At 61.3% G+C, this 20,206-nt stretch overlaps 2 protein-coding genes across 2 annotated transcripts in view; one reads left to right on the forward strand and one right to left on the reverse strand.

The window, feature by feature from the left end:
• The window catches only part of Vps8 (VPS8 subunit of CORVET complex), a 192,355-nt gene extending 188,841 nt beyond the window's left edge, over positions 1 to 3,514 (forward strand). Inside the window, exons 47-48 of the mRNA XM_048347271.1 lie at positions 2,243 to 2,323; positions 3,377 to 3,514. Of these exons, the coding sequence (XP_048203228.1) occupies positions 2,243 to 2,323; positions 3,377 to 3,514 (219 nt within the window). The remainder of the gene's footprint in view (positions 1 to 2,242; positions 2,324 to 3,376) is intronic.
• Positions 3,515 to 8,313: 4,799 nt separating this feature from the next.
• C5H3orf70 (chromosome 5 C3orf70 homolog) overlaps positions 8,314 to 20,206 on the reverse strand; it is a 43,075-nt gene continuing 31,182 nt past the window's right edge. Inside the window, exon 2 of the mRNA XM_048347273.1 lies at positions 8,314 to 9,197. Coding sequence (XP_048203230.1) covers positions 8,614 to 9,197 — 584 coding nt within the window. The 3' untranslated portion in view covers positions 8,314 to 8,613. The remainder of the gene's footprint in view (positions 9,198 to 20,206) is intronic.

The raw sequence follows: 20,206 nt of genomic DNA on the forward strand, positions 1-20,206 counted from the left end.
GTTAACCACCAAAAAGCCAGAAGGGGGGCTGTGGCTCAAGTGGTAGAGCGCTAGCCTTGAAAAAATAAGCTCAGGGACAGCGCCCAGGCCCTGAGTTCAAGCCCCAGGACCAGTACCCCCAAATATCTTTTTAAAAAAAATCCACACACACACATCACATCATAGTAAGTGCCATCATTCATTAGACATCAGCTAGGCGAGCTCCAGGCCTGTGCATTACCTTGTAATCCTCACAGTCATTTTGCAAAGATGAGTATTACAGCTAACAAAACAAGAAGCTGAGTTCCCTGCCCAGAGCCCCTCGTCGGGAGTCCAGGCGGAGGCAGGCCTGCCCGCGCCCTTCTGCGCTGCAGAGGGCTTAGGACCTAGAGGAGCTGCCGCCTCCCCTCCAGCCCTTCATCCGTTTGTTGAGCTGGAGCTGACTCCGCAGCTGCTGAGCTCCGAGCAGCGCCGGGCACGGGCCGAGCAGACCCCTGTCCCTGGCTACTGGGGGACCTCAGCCCCCTCTTCTGCAGCACCCCACCCCCCCCCCCGCCTTGCCAGTTTTGCTGGCACCCTGGGCTCTGATTCCTCCTCTTTGGGTATGCATGGACACATTAGAAGGAGGTCCCGGGGTGGGGGGCAGCACTTCACAGTGGAGACTGGTGCCGAGCTCTGGTGTGCACGCACTTCCCCCCTCATCTCCTCTACTGCTTCATGTTCACCCCAGGGCTCCAAAACCCACAACCGTGCAGCTCCAACACAGCAAACAGCAGCTTGCTGGTAGTCACGGAGGCCAGGCCTGGCCTGCGGCAGATGAGCTGGAGAACACAGATTCCCACCCAGCCTGGCGCTGTCACCGGCCCTGGGGGCAGCCTGCCCCGCCAGCAGGCCACGGTCGTTAGAAACGTCTGTGCTCCCAACAACCTGTGAGGGAGAGATAGACGGGGCATAGCGTGGAGGCGCCAAAGCCAGCAAGACTAACTCAAAAGCACAAGCCAGGCAGGCTAGCATAGGTCTGTAATCCCAGCCAGGTAGAGGTGTGGGTAGTAGCATTGTGGTCCAAGGCAGGCCCTGGGAAAGACACAAGGCCCCTTACGAAAATGAAAGCAGAAAACCTGAAGGAGTGGCATAAGTGGTAGAGCAAGCTCTGAATTCCAAACTCCAGTGCCGCCAAAAGAAAAGAAAACTCCAACAGTAATAAGACGAGCATGTGCAGCACAGCTTTCCTCTGTATAAATGTGGTGGGAAATTCCCAAGCGGTTGCTCGATGTGACCCGCACCACCTGTGTTGTTCATCATGGAATCTCATGTGCTACCGTACACGAAATGTACAGTTTCCTGAGACTGGGCCGGTAAGATCCCCTCAGGACGAAGGGCTGGTTTCCCCAAGTGCTGCAAGGAGTGCGTTCCTTTGTGCACCCGGCCGTGCTGGTTAGCTCGCCTGGCCCCCCGGGCCTGGCTCCAGCCCTTCTCCTCGTTTCCATGGAGGCTTTCCTAGTGAAGCCCCCGCCACACGGCACCAGGGACCCAGAGAAGCGCAGGCCCACGGGACGGGACGGGATGGGACGGCGTCTCTGGCCGAGTGCCCCGCTCGGTGGCGCCCGAGTGCCGAGTGGCCCGTGCCGGGCCTGCGTCGCCCTGTTGCCCCCTTCGTGCCGGCAGCACTGCAGGGAGCTGGCTTTCTGCTCCTGGCGGCCTGGAAGGAGGGTTGTCCTCTGGGTTTGGTGGGAGCTTCAGGCTTAGCGCGAGTGTGACCCCGCGCACACGTGCGAGCACGGGCTTCCCGGGAGTGTGCGCAAGTGTAACGCCCCGGTGTAGAGGGGTCTGAGAGGCCAGAGTGAGTCTGCCGAGTGACAGGCGAGCCCTGGGGGTTCACCGGCTCTGCGCCCCCCAGCCCGCACCCCGGGGCTATTCCAGAGGCCCAGCGGCGACCAGCCCGCAACCTCGCCTCCCCGCGGGGCAGGGCCAGCGGGGTGGGCCGTGCACAACTCCATCCCCTTCGCCCCGGAGGCGGGGACGCCCAGGGAGGAGCGGGGAGCGGCCACCCCCCCCCAGGCCCGGTGTGCCCCCCCCCCCAGCGCGCGCTGCCTCCCCGGGCCCCGCGTGCCCACGGGCGCGTGGAAGCCCAGCCGGGGGCCCGCGGGCTGCGCGGCGGTTGGGCGGCGGCGGAGCCGTTGCCCGTGGCCCGGAGCAGGAGCGGGGCCGCAGCCCTGCGGGGCTCCCCGCTCCTCCCGGGCTCACCGCCTCTCCTTCCCCCTAGGCGCCCGCGGAGCCCGCGCTGGATCCGCAGCAAATCCAGGCTCTGGACCAGCTCTGCCGCCTCTACCGGGGCAGCTCCAGGGTGAGCCCGGGGCCCTTACCCGAGGGCGGAGGGCGGGGTGGGGATCCCAGCCCCCCCATGGCCTGGGGGGCCGCAGCGCCGGCCCTGCCCTGAGGCCCAGGCCCCCGGCCCCCGCATGGGTGGGGCTCAGACGGGGTGCGTCCTCCAGGCTCCCGGGGCGGGCAGGGGGGGGGGGAGGGGAGGATGGGGTCAGCCCTCCCTGGAGGGGGGGGAGGATGGGGTCAGCCCTCCCTGTAGGTGGGGGGGGAGGATGGGGTCAGCCCTCCCTGGAGGGGGGGGGAGGATGGGGTCAGCCCTCCCTGGAGGGGGGGGGAGGATGGGGTCAGCCCTCCCTGGAGGGGGGGGAGGATGGGGTCAGCCCTCCCTGGAGGGGGGGAGGATGGGGTCAGCCCTCCCTGTAGGTAGGGGGGGGAGGATGGGGTCAGCCCTCCCTGAAGGTGGGTGGGAGGATGGGGTCAGCCCTGGGGGGGGGATGGGGTCAGCCCTCCCTGAAGGTGGGTGGGAGGATGGGGTCAGCCCTGGGGGGGGGATGGGGTCAGCCCTCCCTGGAGCGGTGCGCCCCACCTCCGCGACCTCCGTGGCTCGGGGCCTGAGCCCGGGAGCGCCGGCCTGGGGACAAGGACACCGGCCGCTGGGCGGCGGGAGGGGCTGGGGGGCGCGGAGCCCGCTCGCCGGGCCAGTCCGGGGCCACCGCCGGCCTCCCGCTGCCGAGGCCTGGGGACCAGGGTTCAAAGCCAGCCCGGGCAGGAGGGGCCGTGAGACCCCCACCTCCCCGAGCCCCCGGAAACCGGGACCCCGGGACGGCGCCCGCCCCCCCCCCCCCCAGCTGGAGGCCCCGGGGCGCCCCCCCCCCCAGCCTGCTGTGACTTCGGCGCTGCCCGGCTGGGTCCCGGGGGAGGGGGGAGAGTTCTGCTCGGGGCGGGGGCGAGGCGGCCTGGGGACACGGGGGGGGGGGGGGGGGGGGAGAGCGCCGGTCGCGGGTCCCGGGCCGCGCCGTCGGGCTGCTGGGGTGCGAGGCGCCCCGCGCCCGGCCTCACGCGCACCCCTTCGCAGCTGGCCCTCCTCGCCGAGCTCGCCCCGGGCCGCGGCGACGGCGCCAGGCCCTTCAGCGGCGGCCCCGCGCCCCACGGCGTCTTCCACAAGGAGACCTTCGGCCTGCGCCTCGCCGCCCCGCCCGCCCACGACGACTGAGCCCGCCCGCCCCGCCCCGCCCCGAGGACGCTCCGCCCGGACTGACAGCGCCCCGCTCCGCCCCGAGGACGCCCAGCCCGGACTGCTCCCCATCTGGACAGCGCCCCATCCGGACAGACAGCGCCCCGCTCCGCCCAGAGGACGCCCAGCCCGGACAGACAGCGCCCCGCTCCGCCCAGAGGACGCCCCGCCCGGACTGCTCCCCATCTGGACAGCGCCCCATCCGGACTGACAGCGCCCCATCCGGACTGACAGCTCCTCGCTCCGCCCAGAGGACGCCCAGCCCGGACAGCGCCCCGCTCCACCCAGAGGACGCCCAGCCCTGACTGCTCCCCATCTGGACAGCGCCCCATCCGGACTGACAGCGCCCCGCTCCGCCCAGAGGACGCCCCGCCCGGACTGCTCCCCATCTGGACAGCGCCCCATCCGGACTGACAGCTCCTCGCTCCGCCCAGAGGACGCCCAGCCCGGACAGCGCCCCGCTCCACCCAGAGGACGCCCAGCCCTGACTGCTCCCCATCTGGACAGCGCCCCATCCGGACTGACAGCGCCCCGCTCCGCCCAGAGGACGCCCAGCCCGGACAGACAGCGCCCCGCTCCGCCCAGAGGACGCCCCGCCCGGACTGCTCCCCATCTGGACAGCGCCCCATCCGGACTGACAGCGCCCCATCCGGACTGACAGCTCCTCGCTCCGCCCAGAGGACGCCCAGCCCGGACAGACAGCGCCCCGCTCCGCCCAGAGGACGCCCCGCCCGGACTGCTCCCCATCTGGACAGCGCCCCATCCGGACTGACAGCGCCCCATCCGGACTGACAGCTCCTCGCTCCGCCCAGAGGACGCCCAGCCCGGACTGACAGCGCCCCGCTCCGCCCAGAGGACGCCCAGCCCGGATAGACAGCGCCCCGCTCCGCCCAGAGGACGCCCAGCCCTGACTGCTCCCCATCTGGACAGCGCCCCATCCGGACTGACAGCGCCCCGCCCCGCCCCGGGGACGCCCGGCCCGGACAGACAGCGCCCCATCCAGACAGCTCCTCGCTCCGCCCAGAGGACGCCCAGCCCGGACAGACAGCGCCCCGCTCCGCCCAGAGGACGCCCAGCCCAGACAGCAGCGCCCCGCTCCGCCCAGAGGACGCCCAGCTGGGACAGCGCCCCATCCGGACAGCTCCTCGCTCCGCCCAGAGGACGCCCAGCCTGGACAGACAGCGCCCCATCCGGACAGCTCCTCGCTCCGCCCAGAGGACGCCCAGCCCGGACAGACAGCGCCCCATCCGGACAGCTCCTCGCTCCGCCCAGAGGACGCCCCGCCCGGACAGCAGCTCCTCGCTCCGCCCAGAGGACGCCCAGCCCAGACAGCGGCCCATCCGGACAGCGCCCTTTCCGGGCGGCGCCCCGCCTGTCCGCGTGTTCTGCAGCCCGCGCTGCGCACCCTCGCCCCCCATCAATAAAGTCGTGGGAGCCCCGCAGGCCTTGGCCGGTTCTTCCCCCCCCCCCCCAATCCTGGAGGGCGCGGCCCGGGCTCGGCTCCCTCTCCTCCCGGGGACCCTGCCCGGCTCCGCTCACCGGCTGCCCCTGGGGCGCCAGGCCGCGCTCGCCCGCCCGCCGGGCCCCCACCCTCCGACCGGGGTGCAGGCGCGCGGGCGGGGACGGGGTGGGGGCGGGGCGCGGGCCCCGAGCCCAGGTGCAGGGCTGCTCCCCGAAGCCACAGCCCGGCCGGCGACGGCTCCACCGGCCGCAGTGCAGGGCGAGGGCTGAGGAGCCACGAGGAGGAGCCGGGGCGGCGGGGGCGGGCGTGGGGCGCGTGCCGGGCTGCCTGCGGCTCAGCCCCGCGAAGCCTGGGGGGCACCAGGTGGCGCGGGCCGCGGGGGACACGCGGAGGGGGACACGGAGGGGCACGGGGAGGGGGACACGCGGAGGACGGGACACGCGGAGGACAGGGGGACATGGGGAGGGGGACACGCGGAGGATGGGGAGACACGGAGGGGCACGCAGGCTGGCCACGGCGCGGGGAGCGGCTCTCCGCGGCCCCTGGGGGGACCCCAGCTCGGCCCCGGGCTCAGATGACGGGGGTGTGGGGGCTCCGAGAGCCCATTGTTTGCGTTCTCGGCCGAGGAAAGCCAGAAGCGCCCGGTTCACCCTGACGACAAGCTGAAGTCGGGCTGGGAACGTGGCCGAGTGGTGGAGCGCTCGCCTCGCATGCGTGAAGCCCTGGGTTCGATTCCCCAGCACCACATATACAGAAAGCGGCCAGAAGCGGCGCTGTGGCTCAGGTGGCAGAGTGCTAGCCTTGAGCAAAAAGAAGCCAGGGACAGTGCTTAGGCCCTGAGTCCAAGCTCCCCCCCCCCCCAGGAGTAGCTCCCAGGCCCGCAGTGTAAGCCCCAGGACGGGCAGTCGTGCGCGCGCACACCTCTGATTGACAGGCGCCCTCGGAGCTGTTCCCGGGCGGAGGGGGCCCTGGGGGCACGTGCTCCCGCTCCCCGCCTTGGGGGAGGGAATCCCACACCCCAAACACAACGGATGTGTTCTGGTACAAAAGAAATGCACATTTATTCCACAGCGCGGTGATTTCCCAGCGTCACGCGCGAAAGGAAAGCTGTCTACACCGTCCACGCATGGACGTTACAGAGTCGACGTGTGCGTAAGACTCGAGACAGGTTTAAGAAGAAGAGCGCGGCAGGGCCTGGCGCGTGCGCGCGCGTGTGCGTGGCCGCGCGTGCGCGCGCGCCCTGGCCGGGCAGCCCCCGGGGAGTTGTGCAGCCTGCCCCAAGCCCGCTGCCCTCCCCCCCGCCCCCCAGCAGCCCCGGCCCGGGGCGCCGCTCCGCCGCCAGGCGTCCCTGAGTCTCTTCCCTCCCGAGAAGGCGAGCGCGCCCACGAGGAGTGCGTCCCCGCCACGCCCAAGCCCCGCGGCCGGCCTGGCGCCCGTCGGTGTTGTAGGGCTGGTTATTTTGTACCGTCGCCGTCGACGGCGGGTGCCCCGTCGGGAGAGCAGCCGCAAGTCACGCGTGTATTTGAAAACCAGTGTCTGGGTTGGGTACGGAGCTAAGCTTCTGCCCTTTCGGCCATCTTTCCCAAAGCGGGGGTCGTCCCAGGCCCCCACCCACCCCGGCCCGGCCCCGGAGCCGTGGATCCTGGTGCCGGCGGGCGGGGGGGGGGGCACCCCGCATCCCAGCGGGGGCCGCGCGGGAGGCCCCGCCCCCCCAGCCGACCCTCTCCCACAGCACAGCACAGAAGAGGCCAGGAGCCGAGGTGGAAGTCACCGCTCGTTTTAATACCCAGCGCTTCCTAAGAGCGCGGGCAGCTCTTGCGGGGTCGCAACTTGGGCCACCAGCGTGAACGCTGCTAGAGTTGAAAAACCCGACGGCTTGTGCTTGTGTAGAAAAGGCTGAGCCCCGACAGTGCGCGGTGTGAGAGGCGGCGGCGCCTCCAGGCCCAGAAGACGCCAGCGCCGGGGCACCCGCGCGGGCGGGGGAGGCGCTGCGGGCGTCCGGAGGGACCGGTGCGTCCGGGCGAGTGGAGTTAGTGACCGGTGCATCCGGGTAAGTGGGGTTAAGAGACCGGTGCGTCCGGGCGAGTGGAGTTAGTGACCGGTGCATCCGGGTGAGTGGAGCTAGAGACGGGTACATCCGGGTGAGTGGAGCTAGTGACCAGTGCATCCGGGTGAGTGGAGTTAGAGACGGGTACATCCGGGTCAGTGGAGTTAGAGACGGGTACACCCGGTGAGTGGAGCTAGAGACCGGTGCATCCGGGTGAGTGGAGTTGGAGACCGGTGCATCCGGGTGAGTGGAGTTAGAGACGGGTACATCCGGGTGAGTGGAGTTAGAGACGGGTACATCCGGGTGAGTGGAGCTAGAGACCGGTACATCCGGGTGAGCCGGGTACATCCGGGTGAGTGGAGCTAGAGACCGGTACATCCGGGTGAGTGGAGTTAATGAGTTAGTGACCGGTGCATCCGGGCGAGTGGAGTTAGAGACGGGTACATCCGGGTGAGTGGAGTTGGAGACCGGTGCATCCGGGCGAGTGGAGCTAGAGAGACGCTGTGGGCGTCTCCAATGACCCGCACATCCGGGTGAGCGGAGTTGGAGACCGGTGCATCCGGGCGAGTGGAGCTAGAGAGACGCTGCGGCCGTCCACAGTGACCGGCGACCGTCAGGTGCAGAAGCCGCGCCACGCAGCGGGGCCTCGGGGCGGCAGGTGCGGTTTATAAAACAGGGACTGGGCCAAAGTCAGGGCTCTGTGGGTCGGGGGCCCGGCCCCCCTCCCCCGTCGGGGCTCCGGTGAGGTGGGAGCGGGGAGCCCCCGCGGCTCGGGCTGGGGGGCGCCGCGGCCCCGCTCAGCACGGAGGAGCTGCGTGCCTGCGCGAGCGCGCGTGCGCACACCGTGGACGCGGGCGTGGGCAGGGCCCCTCCTCGGAGGTGAGCGGGCTCAGCCCGCGCGCTCGGCTCGGTGGACGGGGCCGGATCCGCCTCCCCTCTGGACGATTCCAGAGCCGCGCGGCCGAGCCCGGCCCCGGGGGACTCGGCCCTGAGCGCCTCCGCCTCCGTGCGAGCCCAGGGCCGCGGGCCGAGGACATCAGGGGCACCCGCCGGCTCCGAGCGGCCCCGCGCCCTCCCGAGTCCGCCGGGGGCCGGGGTGCGAGGCCGGGGTGGGGGGGGGGGGCGGCTCCTCCTCGGCGCGCTGATGCGGTGCGCGTGCGCAGTCCGTCCCCAGGGCCAGGCCGGCCTCCGTCGGAGCCCAGAGGGACGCCGAGGCAGAGGGGAGGGGTCCGGACCCGGCGCGGGGGGGCGGGGGCGGCGAGGGCCGGGTGCCCCCCTCCCCTCCCCTCCCCCAGGCCAGGCCGCTCGCGGCTGCCCGCAGCGTCCGCGTGAGGTCAAGGCCGGGTCACGCACGACGCGTGGCACCAGATGCTACCTAAGGAGACGGGAAGGAAACCCGCGACCGCAGACAGCACGTCCGCGGGACCCGCCCCGGCCAGGGGCCGCGCCAAGGGGGGTGGAGGGGTAGAAAACACGGGTGGCGTCGGGAAAGGATCCGATGGGCGGCCGGGCTCCATCACCCCCCGGGCTCCCCCGGTGGCCGGGCTGGGCTCCCCCCGGCCCCCCGGGTCACACGGTGGTCTCCATGGTCTCGATCACCTCCAGGTCCGACTGCGACGGGGAGAGCAGCGCGCACTCGTCGGGCCCCCAGCTGCTCTCGGGGCTGTAGTCCTCCTCCTCCTCCTCCTCCTCTTCCTCCTCCTCGGAGCTCAGCTCCGCGCCCCCCTCCGTGTCCTCGTCCCCCGACCCCGCGCAGGGCGCCCCGAGGGCGTTGATGCCCGAGTCCTCGGAGCCGGACGGGGAGGAGCACGGGTCCATCTTGGGCGTGCTGCTCTCCTTCGGGAGGAAGGCGTCGCGCGCGGGGCCGTCCTCGGGGCTGGGCCGGCGCGAGTGCGGGGCCGGCGGCCTCTGCACGTAGCACATCTTCCCGTTGATGCACTTGACCTGGTAGCTGTCGAGGAAGAGCTCGGAGATCGTGCAGTACCGGGGGGACTCGGGGGGCAGGGGGGGCTGGAGCGCGGACGCCAGCTTCAGGAAGTGCTCGGCCAGCGACACTGAGATCCGAATGGTGCTGGCGGGCTCCCGCGGCCGCGCGGGGATCTGCGTGCTCGGGAGCTGCTCCACGGGGGTCATGGGCTGGTACACGTACTTGCCTGCGGGCACAGGAGAGATGGTACAGTGTCAGCGTGTGCCGAGGCCCTGCGTCCCCCAAACCCTCCGCTAACCGCCCCAGAGAACCCTAACGGAAGCAGCACCGCTGCGCTTAAATAACTGCAGTGTAGGAGTCTGAAATTTACACCTAAGTCCTCCTAGCTGCTCTGAAGGATGTTCACGGACGCCATTTTTGTCCTTTTTTTCCCCCCCCAGTCCTGGGGCTTGAACTCAGGGCCTGAGCACTGTCCCTGGCTTCTTTTTGCTCAAGGCTAGCACTCTGCCACTTGAGCCACAGCGCCACTTCTGGCCTTCTCTATATATGTGGTGCTGAGGAATCGAACCCAGGGCTTCACGTACATGAGGCAAGCACTGTACCGCTAGGCCATATTCCCAGCCAATCAACTTTAAATGTCTTAGCATATTAGAACAAAGAATGACTACAGTATAGTTTGGTTAAAAACACAAGTTGTAAAGCAGTATACTATAAAATGATGATGTGTGTGTGTGTGGATTCTAGGGCCCGAGCTCAAGGACTTGCAGTCTTGCTGGTTAGCCTTTTTTACTCAAGGCTGGTGCTCTAACACTTGAGCTGCATCTCCGCTTCGAGCATTTTGCTGGTTAATTTGAGGTAAGAGTCTCAGATTTTTCTTCCCCAGGTTGGTTTCGAACCTCAACCACCTAAGTAATTAAGATTACAGAGGTGAGACACACTGGCTTCCCAACCTCATTCTTATCTTTATTAAGATTATACATTTTGAAAGTGGAAGACTAAGACGATGTCATGGAAATTATGTAAGAATGTTGACGTCGTAGATTTGTTTGTGTTCTGCTTGCAGCGCTGGGGTGGGAGGCAAGGCTCCAAGACTGACTGAAGGCAGAGAGGAGGCAGGCTCCAACCCTCGGAGGCCCAGATTCAGGCGTGGACACGGGCAGAGGACAGGCTCGGGGAACCAGCCATGCCCGCTGGAGTGGCCACAAAATGACAGGAATGAAGTCTGGTGGTTTTTATTCTTGCCCAAAGGCTACTGAGCTTAGGGAGCTATCTTCTATCCAAGATTTACTGTAGGGGCTGGGGATATGGCCTAGTGGCAAGAGTGCCTGCCTCGGATACACGAGGCCCTAGGTTCGATTCCCCAGCACCACATATACAGAAAACGGCCAGAAGCGGCGCTGTGGCTCAAGTGGCAGATTGCTAGCCTTGAGCGGGAAGAAGCCAGGGACAGTGCTCAGGCCCTGAGTCCAAGGCCCAGGCCTGGCAAAAAAAAAAAAAAAAAAGATTTACTGTAGGCTGGTGCCAGTGGCTGACACCTGTAATCCTACCTACTCAGGAGGCTGAGATCTGAGGATCTAGGTTCAAAGCCAGCCAGGACAGGAAAGTCTGTGAGACTCTTGCTACCAAATTAGCCACCAAAAAGCTGGAAGTAGAGTGAGGCTCAAGTGGTAGAGTGCTAGCCTTGAGCAAGGAAAGCTCAAGAGCAGCTCCCACGTACTGAGTTCAAGCCCCAGGACTGGTGCAAAGGAGAGTGAACATTCCTGCCTCCACAACAAATGGGAGTTAAAGACTCCTGTTACTAATTTTTTAAGGTACTAAAATCAATTTAAAAATAAAACAACAGTAGTAGGGATTTGAACTCCAGGCCTTGCAATGGTTGGCAAGCACTCTCCCACGTGAGCCACTTGGTCAGCCTTGTTCGTGTTGGCTGCTCATTGTGAGAGAGGATCTCACTTTAGTGTGGATGAGCGTGCACCACACGCGAGCCGTTGTGTGGCTCCTACAGCGCCGCCTCACTTAGCTAGTGATTGCGATAAAGTATAAAAAGGGGTTCTTCTCGGCCTGAGCTGGCTTCAGCTATGTTCTTGTCTCTGCCACTCACGTAGCGAAGGTCACAGGGCTCGCGCCACTGGGCCCCGCTGGAACCGCTTTTCAGTAACGGAACCGGTGATGGGCCACAGCTAAACCCGCCAAAAAACGCTTGTGAGCGGGCGCCGGCTCCCGCTGCCACCCGAGCTGCCCTGGAGGCTGAGATCCGAGGACCCCGCTCACAGCCGGCCCGGAGAGGAGAGTGTGAGACTCTGATCTCCAGTGAACCACCAGAGAACCGCACGTGGTGCTGGGGCTCAAGGTGGCAGAGCGCTGGCCTGGAGGAACAGCTCAGGGACCGCACCGGGGCCTTGGAGTCAGCCTCACGACCACCACCGCCACCACCAACAAGAATGCCTGGCCAAGGAACACAATCCAATTCACCCAGCTCACTTCTTTCTGGGAACTGTGATTCAATACTGCAGGCACTTCTCGAGTAAAAGCCTATTCAAGCCGATAAATAAGTAGCTCACGGTCAGCATAGTCACCCATCTTAGGCTGACAGCCTTCATCTTGGGTCACCCACAAACCAGGCCCGGTCAAGTCACTCCCCCCACCAACTGCATACACCCCCAGCCCCCCAGCTGCTTCGGTCATCGGCTTCAGAATGCACCGTCCCGCTATGTGCCCGATGGAGGGCGTTTCCCCAGCTATAGATCACCTGTACAACGCCTGCCACTGCTGTCTGATGTCCCCAGTGCCAGCTGTGACTACAGAAGACTTGCTCTCCCAGCCCCTTCCGCCTTCAGCCTCCTCGATGCTATATAACCACCTCCCTGCCTGGGCGCAGCTGCTACTCTACCCTGGAGAGCTGGCCTGTCAGCTTCGGCTGACGTTGAAATGCTTGCTTTCTTCTACATGACTATGTGTCCCCGTGGTTTCTGGGCTGCTGCTTGCATCCACTATTCTACATCAACAGTCCTTTTGATACTTGGCAATAATATATCACGCCCTCACCATGTCTTAACGAGACAGGCTTGTGTGCTGAGCTACACAGGAGGCATGGGGAGGAGGACTACAGTCAAGACGCTCCAGCCACAAAGCGCACGACCCTACTAGAAATGACTCACACAAACACGGTTGGGGTGACTCAAGAGGTAAAGTGCTTGCCTAGGAAGCACACAATCTTGAGTTCAAACTCCAGTCCTGAAAAAAAGAAAACAAAAAAATTGTATCTGTATCTTGGTTCTTTGGTTAAAGAAGAGAACACGGAAACGAGAGAGCAGTTACATACTCAAGCTCACAGCGTGAGACGGACTGACTTCCCAGCCCCGGGAGCCATCCGTGAAGGAAGAAACGGTTAGCTCAGCCCTGAACAATGCCCCAACATCCCAGTCATTCCCTGCCCCGGCTTCTGCTGACATCCCAACTGTAGTCACTGTAATTACATTGTAAACACTGCTGCCTAAGATGCTTCTCTCAGTTGTAAAGCAAGAAAGGAACCAAAACACAAAACACCAAGACAAATATAGAAAGCAAGCCAAATAAACATAGGTGCCCCATGAAGCTATGTTATGCACCTTGTTAAGCTTTTTGTCTAAAATCAAGTTATGTATTTTTATGTATTTTGATCTTTTTTTTTTTGGTCAATCATGGGGCTTCAACTTGGGTCTTGGGCACTGTCCCTGAGCTCTTTTGCTCAAAGCTAGCAGTACTCTACCACTTTGAGCCACAGATCTGCTTCAGGTTTTCAAGTAATTAGCCTTTCCTGCCTTAACTGGCTTTGAACCTCAATCCTCAGATCTCAGCCTCCTGAGTAACTAGGATTGTAATGTCCAGCACGTATTTCCATCTTTAAAAGATCCTTTAGGGGCCAGGAATGTGGCTTGGGGGGTGGAGTGCTTGCCTAGCATGCACAAAGCCCTGGGTTTAATTCCTCAGCACCACAGAAAAAGCTGGAAGTGGCGCTGTGGCTCAAGCCTTCAGCAAAAAGAAGCCAGGGACAGTGCTCAGGCCCTGAGTCCAAGGCCCAGGACTGGCCAAAAAAAAAAAAAAAAAATCCTCTAGGAGGAAAATGAGCCTTTTGCTTTTCACAGATAGTTTTGTGGTTGTTAAATATGTGTCCCCTTGAAATATATTGCTCTCAAGGAATAAAAAAAAATCTTAATATTAGCCTATACAAACTACAGTTCGGTAAATCTGCTGAGATACCAAGGAGTAGCCCCAGATAAACTGCACAGTCTGGTTCTTTGATTTCATATTTACTATGTTTCTTTTACTACCAATGGAATAAAAGAAATTGCCAAATGATTTAGCAATTTCTGCAAAGTGCACCAGTCATTAAGTTGAGTAGACATCATAAATGCAAAGCAAAATAAAACAGTGTCATGACATTTTTGTGGCTCAAGTCTCTAGCTTGCCCCTGTCACGGTGCATCAGTATTTCTGCACTTTGACCCAGGAGAACACTACAGTTGACACATTTTCCAAATGTGTTGAAATCCCTATCTGAAATCTGAGCAGGATCCTCGTTTCTTCATTTGAGAGCAGTGTAATTTCTCAGTGTGACTCACACGTTAACATAGCCAAATTCCTGGTGAGCAGACCCCCAGAAGTATGGCTTATCTACTCCTTTAGTCGATGTTCACCACATAAGCACGTTTATACCGCCAAGTCCAATGCTGCGGGGAAATGGCATGACGTGCAATACGTAGCCCTGTTTCTGGGAGCTTTCACGTCCACATTGAAGGTGAGAGAGGAAAGTGAAACCAGAGAGAGCTGGTGAAGGCGCGGGAGGGCAGGGGGGCCTGGCTTCCCTGGAGAGGAGGGGGGGGTCAGGCCTGGCTTCCCTGGGGAGATGGGGGGGGTCGGGCCTGGCTTCCCTGGGGAGGAGGGGGGGGTCGGGCCTGGCACCCCCAGGCCTGAGGCTTCGCGGCAGCCGGCAGCAGGGCTCCAGGCTGCCTTCGGGGCTGGGGCTGGCCTGAGGGTTGGGGCACCAGCGAGAGGGCAAGGGAAGGACGAGACAGCCAGGGAGGCTGGCTGGGGCGTGGCGGGCACCACAGCGAAGGGCTGAAGATCGACGGCGCGATGTGGTATACCCATGCGCGGACGGCCCAGGAAGAGAGGGCGGTTTGAAGGAGGCTGTCACAGGCTTTCAGACGGGATAGCTGACCCGAGACAAACACATCCAGGCTCAGTGGAAAAAGAAAGAAAACAGGTGTGCCACGTGGGTCTGGCCAGCGCCCCAGGCCAAGGCAGACACGCCAGCGTGAACCCCGCTGCTGGGCTCCCGAGCTCTGGCCTTGATGGAGGTAGTAGTTCTCTCATCTTTCCGGTGAAGGCGGTGTGAGGTGCCGGCCACTCGGCCCCTCCTGGTAGCTGAAGGATTAGGCATGCGCGCGCCGGGCGCTGGCTCGCGCTGAAATGCGGGCGCCCCGAGGCTGCGGTCTGAGGGTCCACGTGAAGCCAGCCTGGGCGCGAAACCGCCTCAGGGTCTACGCCGATAAGTGACTCCGAAAAACAAACAAACTGGAAGTCATGGAACTGGCTTCAGGGGTGGAGTGCGAGTCTTAAGGAAAAAAACCAAATCTCAGAGACCGCGCCCAGGCCTTGAGTGCAAGCCCCAGGACCCACGCGCGTGTGCGCGCACGTTCACACACGTGCGCACGGTGTGTGGTGCACTGTCAACACTCAGGGTGCAGAGCTCCCCAAGGCCTCTCAACGCACAGCCTGTCCCGAGGGTGTGGGGAGTGCGTCGGGGCGGCCCGAATGACACCCCACTTCTCATCCGCCCTTCCGGCCGGCTCCTGCGCCTCGGACCCCGTCCTCTGCCACCCACCTGCACTACCTGTCTCCAGCTCCTGCACCTGCTCTCATCCCGCCTTCCAAACTCGTACTTCTGGCCATCCGTTCCATGCTGGACTCTGCTGGGGAAGAGCCACTCCCTGGCCTGGGGCTTCTCACACCTAAGCTGACCCTCACATAGACCACAGTCACGAGCCAGGCAGAGCGCAGACAAAAAGGGGCAGGAAAGGCAAGCAAATCAGAAATAGAAACCAGGTATCTGGGGTGCTTGAGTGACACTTGAGGAGCCAAGGAAGACAGCCCTCGGGGGGGAGTATTGTGCATTTCACCTCAGGAATGGATGAGCTGAAAAACGAAGGTAAAAAACAAGGCAGCGGAGCTGGGCAGCGCTGGCTCAGGCCTGTCGTTCCAGCTGCTCAGGAGGCTGAGATCTGAGGACCACAGTGACGCCAGCCCAGCAGGAAAGGCTGGGGGACTCTTAGTTCCAATACCACCAGACAACCAGGGCGGCGCTGTGGCTCAACGCGGGAGCACACGGGCCTTGAGCTCCCAGGCCCCGAGTTCAAGTCCCAGGACCGAGAGAGAGAGAGAGAATACCACAACAGACAATTTAAAAGTGAGAATAAAGCAAGGAAACCTGTTGGGGATGCTTTCTAGGGGACAGAGGAATACCATGGACAGAGGGGATGAAAGGGATTGGAATACCATGTAAGCGTGTGCAGACACGGCAATGAAACCCCCTGTGTAACTCATTTAAGCTAATGAACAATAAGGAATGGAGGAAGGCCCGGCGTGGCTAGAGCCCGAGGGGAGAAGGAGGAAAGCGGGCTGGGGTGGGGGCAGGCTGTGGAGATCATTACACGACTGTCAGAGAGAAGGGACATGAACCGCCTTCCATTGCTATCTGCTGTGTCAGCAGTGGAAAGCACCCAGCGCGCTCAGCCGTCCTCCCCGTCCAGCGTCCTCCCCAGGCCTGGGCTTAAACCTCGCAGCTCACAGCTGGAGGAAGGAGGCGGCCAGCACCGCGGAGCCGCTGGCACGGGGCAGCGCCCTGGGCTGAGGTCACCAGGACCCCCACTGCCTCGGGGCACCCCACCTTCCCGTGCCACCTGCTTTAGAGAATACCATTGGTGTCAGCGCCGTAAGGATGAAGGAGCAGACTGCCTGCCACACTGAGAACTTCACAGCAGCCGATTGCGAAGAGAGGAGAACGAAGGTTCTAAACCCGTCAAGTCTTCAGGTCAGACAGACAGACAGACAGACAGACAGGAAGAACCCGCTAGTGAAGAACGGGGGAGGCAGAGTGCCCAGCGCGTCCTACTCCGCCAGGAGCCATGCGCACTCGCGGGAGCGGCGCGCGGTCAGGCGGGGCGCCCGGCCCCAGCACGCAGGCATAGTGGGGGCTGGCGGGGGGGGGGGGGGGGGCGGCGGCCGCAGAGACCCCGGGCGCTGGCGGAGGAGATCCGCACTCCCCCAGCAAGCCAAGAAGGGCGGGCCAGGGAGCCGCAGTGGGCTGGCGTCGAGGGCCCGACACCGGCTGCGACCCCGGCTCGCCACTCGGTCCACCGAGAGCAGGCCGTCCCTGTGGGGAGGGGAGGGGCTGGGGAAGCCAGTGTGTGGAACAGCCCCGTCGTGCACACAGCCGTCCACGTCCCGGGGGCCTCAGCTCCCGGTCATCCTGAAGCCCAGTTGGTGAGCTGGCCGCCGGGGCGGGGAGACGGGGCGGGGGGGGGGGGGGGTGTCCGCTCCTGCCATGGTCGCTTTGGTAACAAATGGCCGCTGTGTCAGGTGCACTTTGGCCCTGCCGGCCTCTGCCACCTGTGCAAGGCGCCGAGGACCCGGCCCACGCTGCAGCTCCGCCCCGACGGCCGCCCGCCATGCCGCGGCCGCCCCCCCCCCCCCCCCCCCCGCGCCCCAGCGGCGCCCCGCCATGCCGCGGCCAGACACAGCTGCCAGCCTGAAGCAAAGGAAACGGCTAAGACGCCCGCCACGCTGATGACCTGACCTACGGATCAAAGTTCCTGAGTTCACAAGGAAGGGGCGCCGGCGGGCTCAGGGGCCCCCGCGGGCTCAGGGGCCCGGGCACAGGGCTCAGGGGCCCGGGCACAGCGCTCAGCAGGGCTCGGGAATGCCCACTGGATCTTTAAAGCAACGGAAAGACTATTTTTCCTAGGACTCATATCTGTTTGTTATTCAAGAACCTCATTTTGAAAATGCAAACTAAGACAGTATTCTGGAACTTTTTTAATAACCTGTCACAATAATGAAGCACACTCTAAATACTAATGATACGCAATTCTAAAACCCTTCTGTATGTGAATTATAGCTCCTGAAACAACTTAAAATATATTTATAATGTTCTTTCTGCAATCACTTATGAATAACTGCCTGTCATTTCTCTTGGACCTACAGGTTAGCCAATTTCAAAATTGGTATTGCTGGAGAAATCTCAAGAATTAGGGGTAAGAAGGAACAAATTTAGTACCGAATAGCTAAGTAACATGTCTACTGACTGCTCAATGGGGACAAAGATCAGATAATGGCACCATAACTAAGCCTGGAGCTCTGTGCTGGGATTACCTCTCTGTCACCACGGTTAGAATATAAAACCTAACAGAGGGTTTGATGTCAGTGGCTCACACCTATAATCCTAGCTACTCAGGAGGCTGAGAGCTGAGGATCCTGGTTTGAAGCCAGCCTGGGCAGGAAAGTCTGACACATTCTTATCTCCAACTAACCAGCCAAGAAGTAGGCAGTGGACCTGAGGCTCAAGTGGTAGAGCACTAGCCTTGAGGGAAAAAAAAAATCAGGGACAGCACCAAGGCCCTGAGTTCAAGCCCCAGACTGGCTCCACCCCCAAAAAATAATCTAACAGAGGAAATCGCTCCACAGCTGATAGTGTGGACACACTAGCTGTCAGCGAATGTGTGGAGACTCACGTGCAAACTTTTCCTTCAATGACATATGCCATGCTGGAACGGACCGAGTTCTCTCAAACGTGGTTCTGTTGCGTGTGATGTGACCTTTCTCAGCACAGGGTGCTGAAGGGACACGGCGGGGCCGAGGCTCTCCTGCTCACTGCGGGGGGGGGGGGGGGTCGGTCAGAACTCCATCCACGCCACACCGCCAGGGCGTGTGGCTCCTCCACAACCTCGCAGCTCTGGCCTGGCACAGTGGCAGCCTTGCCAGGACTGCCTCCATCAGAGCACAGAGTTCCGAAGGCCCCTGCCCGCCCCGAGCCGGTTCCCTCGACACGGCCAGCACTGCTGACTCTGCCTCCCGCCTTCACCAGGCTGCTGCCTACAGGCCACTCAGCCGCAGCCCCGCGGGGCGCGGGCAAACAGCAACCTCCTCCGGTATCCCTGGGATCGAACTCAACTTTCTCCAAGCAACTGTCAACCCTCGTGTCAGCTGGGCTCCTCTGGGGCCCCAAGGGGCCTCCTCCGAATCACTTTCCACTAAATGTCCTCAGTTAGTCTGCTGTATGGCTTCTATCTCCTGACCGAATGCAACGTGACCAACACCCATTTACAAGGTATAGGATTTCTAGTAGATAGTGATCCTCTGACTACTGAAAAAAAAAAAAAAAGCATTCAGAAACTAAGCGATTCACAATACACCTTTTAGGGCAGTACCGGGGTTCTGGGGTGTGCTTCACACCGACGAGGCAGGTCCTCTACCCTGCGCAATGTCCCCCAATCCTTGTTGCTTCTGCTTTTTCAAGGTCTGCCATCTTTGCCTGGGTCCGGCCTCAGTCCTGTCTTACAGCCTCCCGGACGGCTGGAGCCACAGACGTGCAGGTAAGGCTGGTGGGTGGGTGTGGAATCTCAGTTTTTGTCCAGACTGGCCTCACACTACAATCCTTCCAACCTCCACTTCCCAGTAGTTGAGATTACACCAGCCTCAGAATTCATTGTTAAATGAACTGTGGGCCATCCAAGAAGAGGACGAAATGAAAAGTTCCTAGAGTCAAATGAAAGTAAAATACAACTTAATAGAATCTTTGCGACACAGCAAGGGCCAGTACTAAAAGGGAAGTCATAGCTGTGCATGCTTCCATTAAAAAATCAGACAGATCCTAAATAAGTAACCTGATGATGCACCTCAAGCTCTTAGACATTAAGAATAAGTCAAAACCCAAAACAAATACTAAAGATCTGATCAGAACCTAACAAAATGGAAGCGAGAAGAACGCTACAAAGGATCACGCAAAAGGTGGCTGTGCCAAAAGATAAAAGACTGACAAACCTTCAGCCAAACTAACCAAAAAAGAGAGAGAAGACCCAAATCCATACAATTACAGAGAGCAAAACAGTGTCACAATATCAGTGAAATTCAAATGACCTTCAGAGAGCACTGACAGGGAGGGAGGGAGGGAGGGAGGGAGGGGGGGAGGGAGGGTCAACACTGGACAACAGGAAATGCACTCATCACCTGACCTGTAATTGCAATCTTGCCACACATCATCTTTATAACAACAGTGAAGCAGACAAGAATTTAAAAATGCTTTAAAAAAGCAGTCTAATGAACTGGAAAACTTAAAAGGATAACTCTGACTTACCAAACAAAGAGGATATAAACCACTTAAAAGATATGAGAGCAATGACATTACAGCAGTAATGAAGAAGAGCCCACGACCAGAAATGACTGGGTTCACTGCCAACTTCGAACAGACATTTAAAGAAGAACTAAGGCTCCCCAAACTATTTCACAGAAAGGAGAGGAGCCGCTTCTAAACGTGTTCTATGAACCCTGTATTAACCTGATGCACAAACCAGAGGACACAATGTAAAAAAGAAAATTACAGCCAATTTTCTTGATGAAGACAAAAATGCTCAATAAAATATTTGCAAACAGAATTCAACAACACATTAAAAAGCATGAAGTTGGTTTCATTCCAGAAATGAGAAAAAAAGGGTTGAAAATATTAAACACAATACAGCTCATAAACAGAATCACATTATCGTCTCAACAGATGCAGAAAGTCTTGGACAAAATTCAGCACCTGTTGGTGATAAAAGCGGAATCCATTAGGAACAGAAAGAATGTATCTGAGCACAGTGAAGGATACGCAATGTCGCACTCACTGGTGGAAGACAAACCACGTGAGATGAAATAAGCCAGGCTGGGGAAGACAAATGCCCCGTGGTCTCTGCGCACTGTGGAGGGCTGCGCAAGGGAGGCGCGGCGCCCGAGCGGGGCTTGGGGCTGCTTGGGGCGGGAGTGGGTAGGAGAGGGACGGAGAAGCTGTGAAGGGGAAGCAGGGAGCAAGAGGACCCGGGTTCACACACATGGGCAGAGGGGTGAAATCCGAGGAAAACTGTTTTTTTAAGAGTGCTAACAGAGGTGGTGAGCTTGATCCAGGGACATCACAGGCACCTATGTAGAGATCACATGTAACGCC

This window comes from Perognathus longimembris, chromosome 5 (assembly GCF_023159225.1).
Source record: "Perognathus longimembris pacificus isolate PPM17 chromosome 5, ASM2315922v1, whole genome shotgun sequence".
NCBI lineage: Eukaryota > Metazoa > Chordata > Mammalia > Rodentia > Heteromyidae > Perognathus > Perognathus longimembris.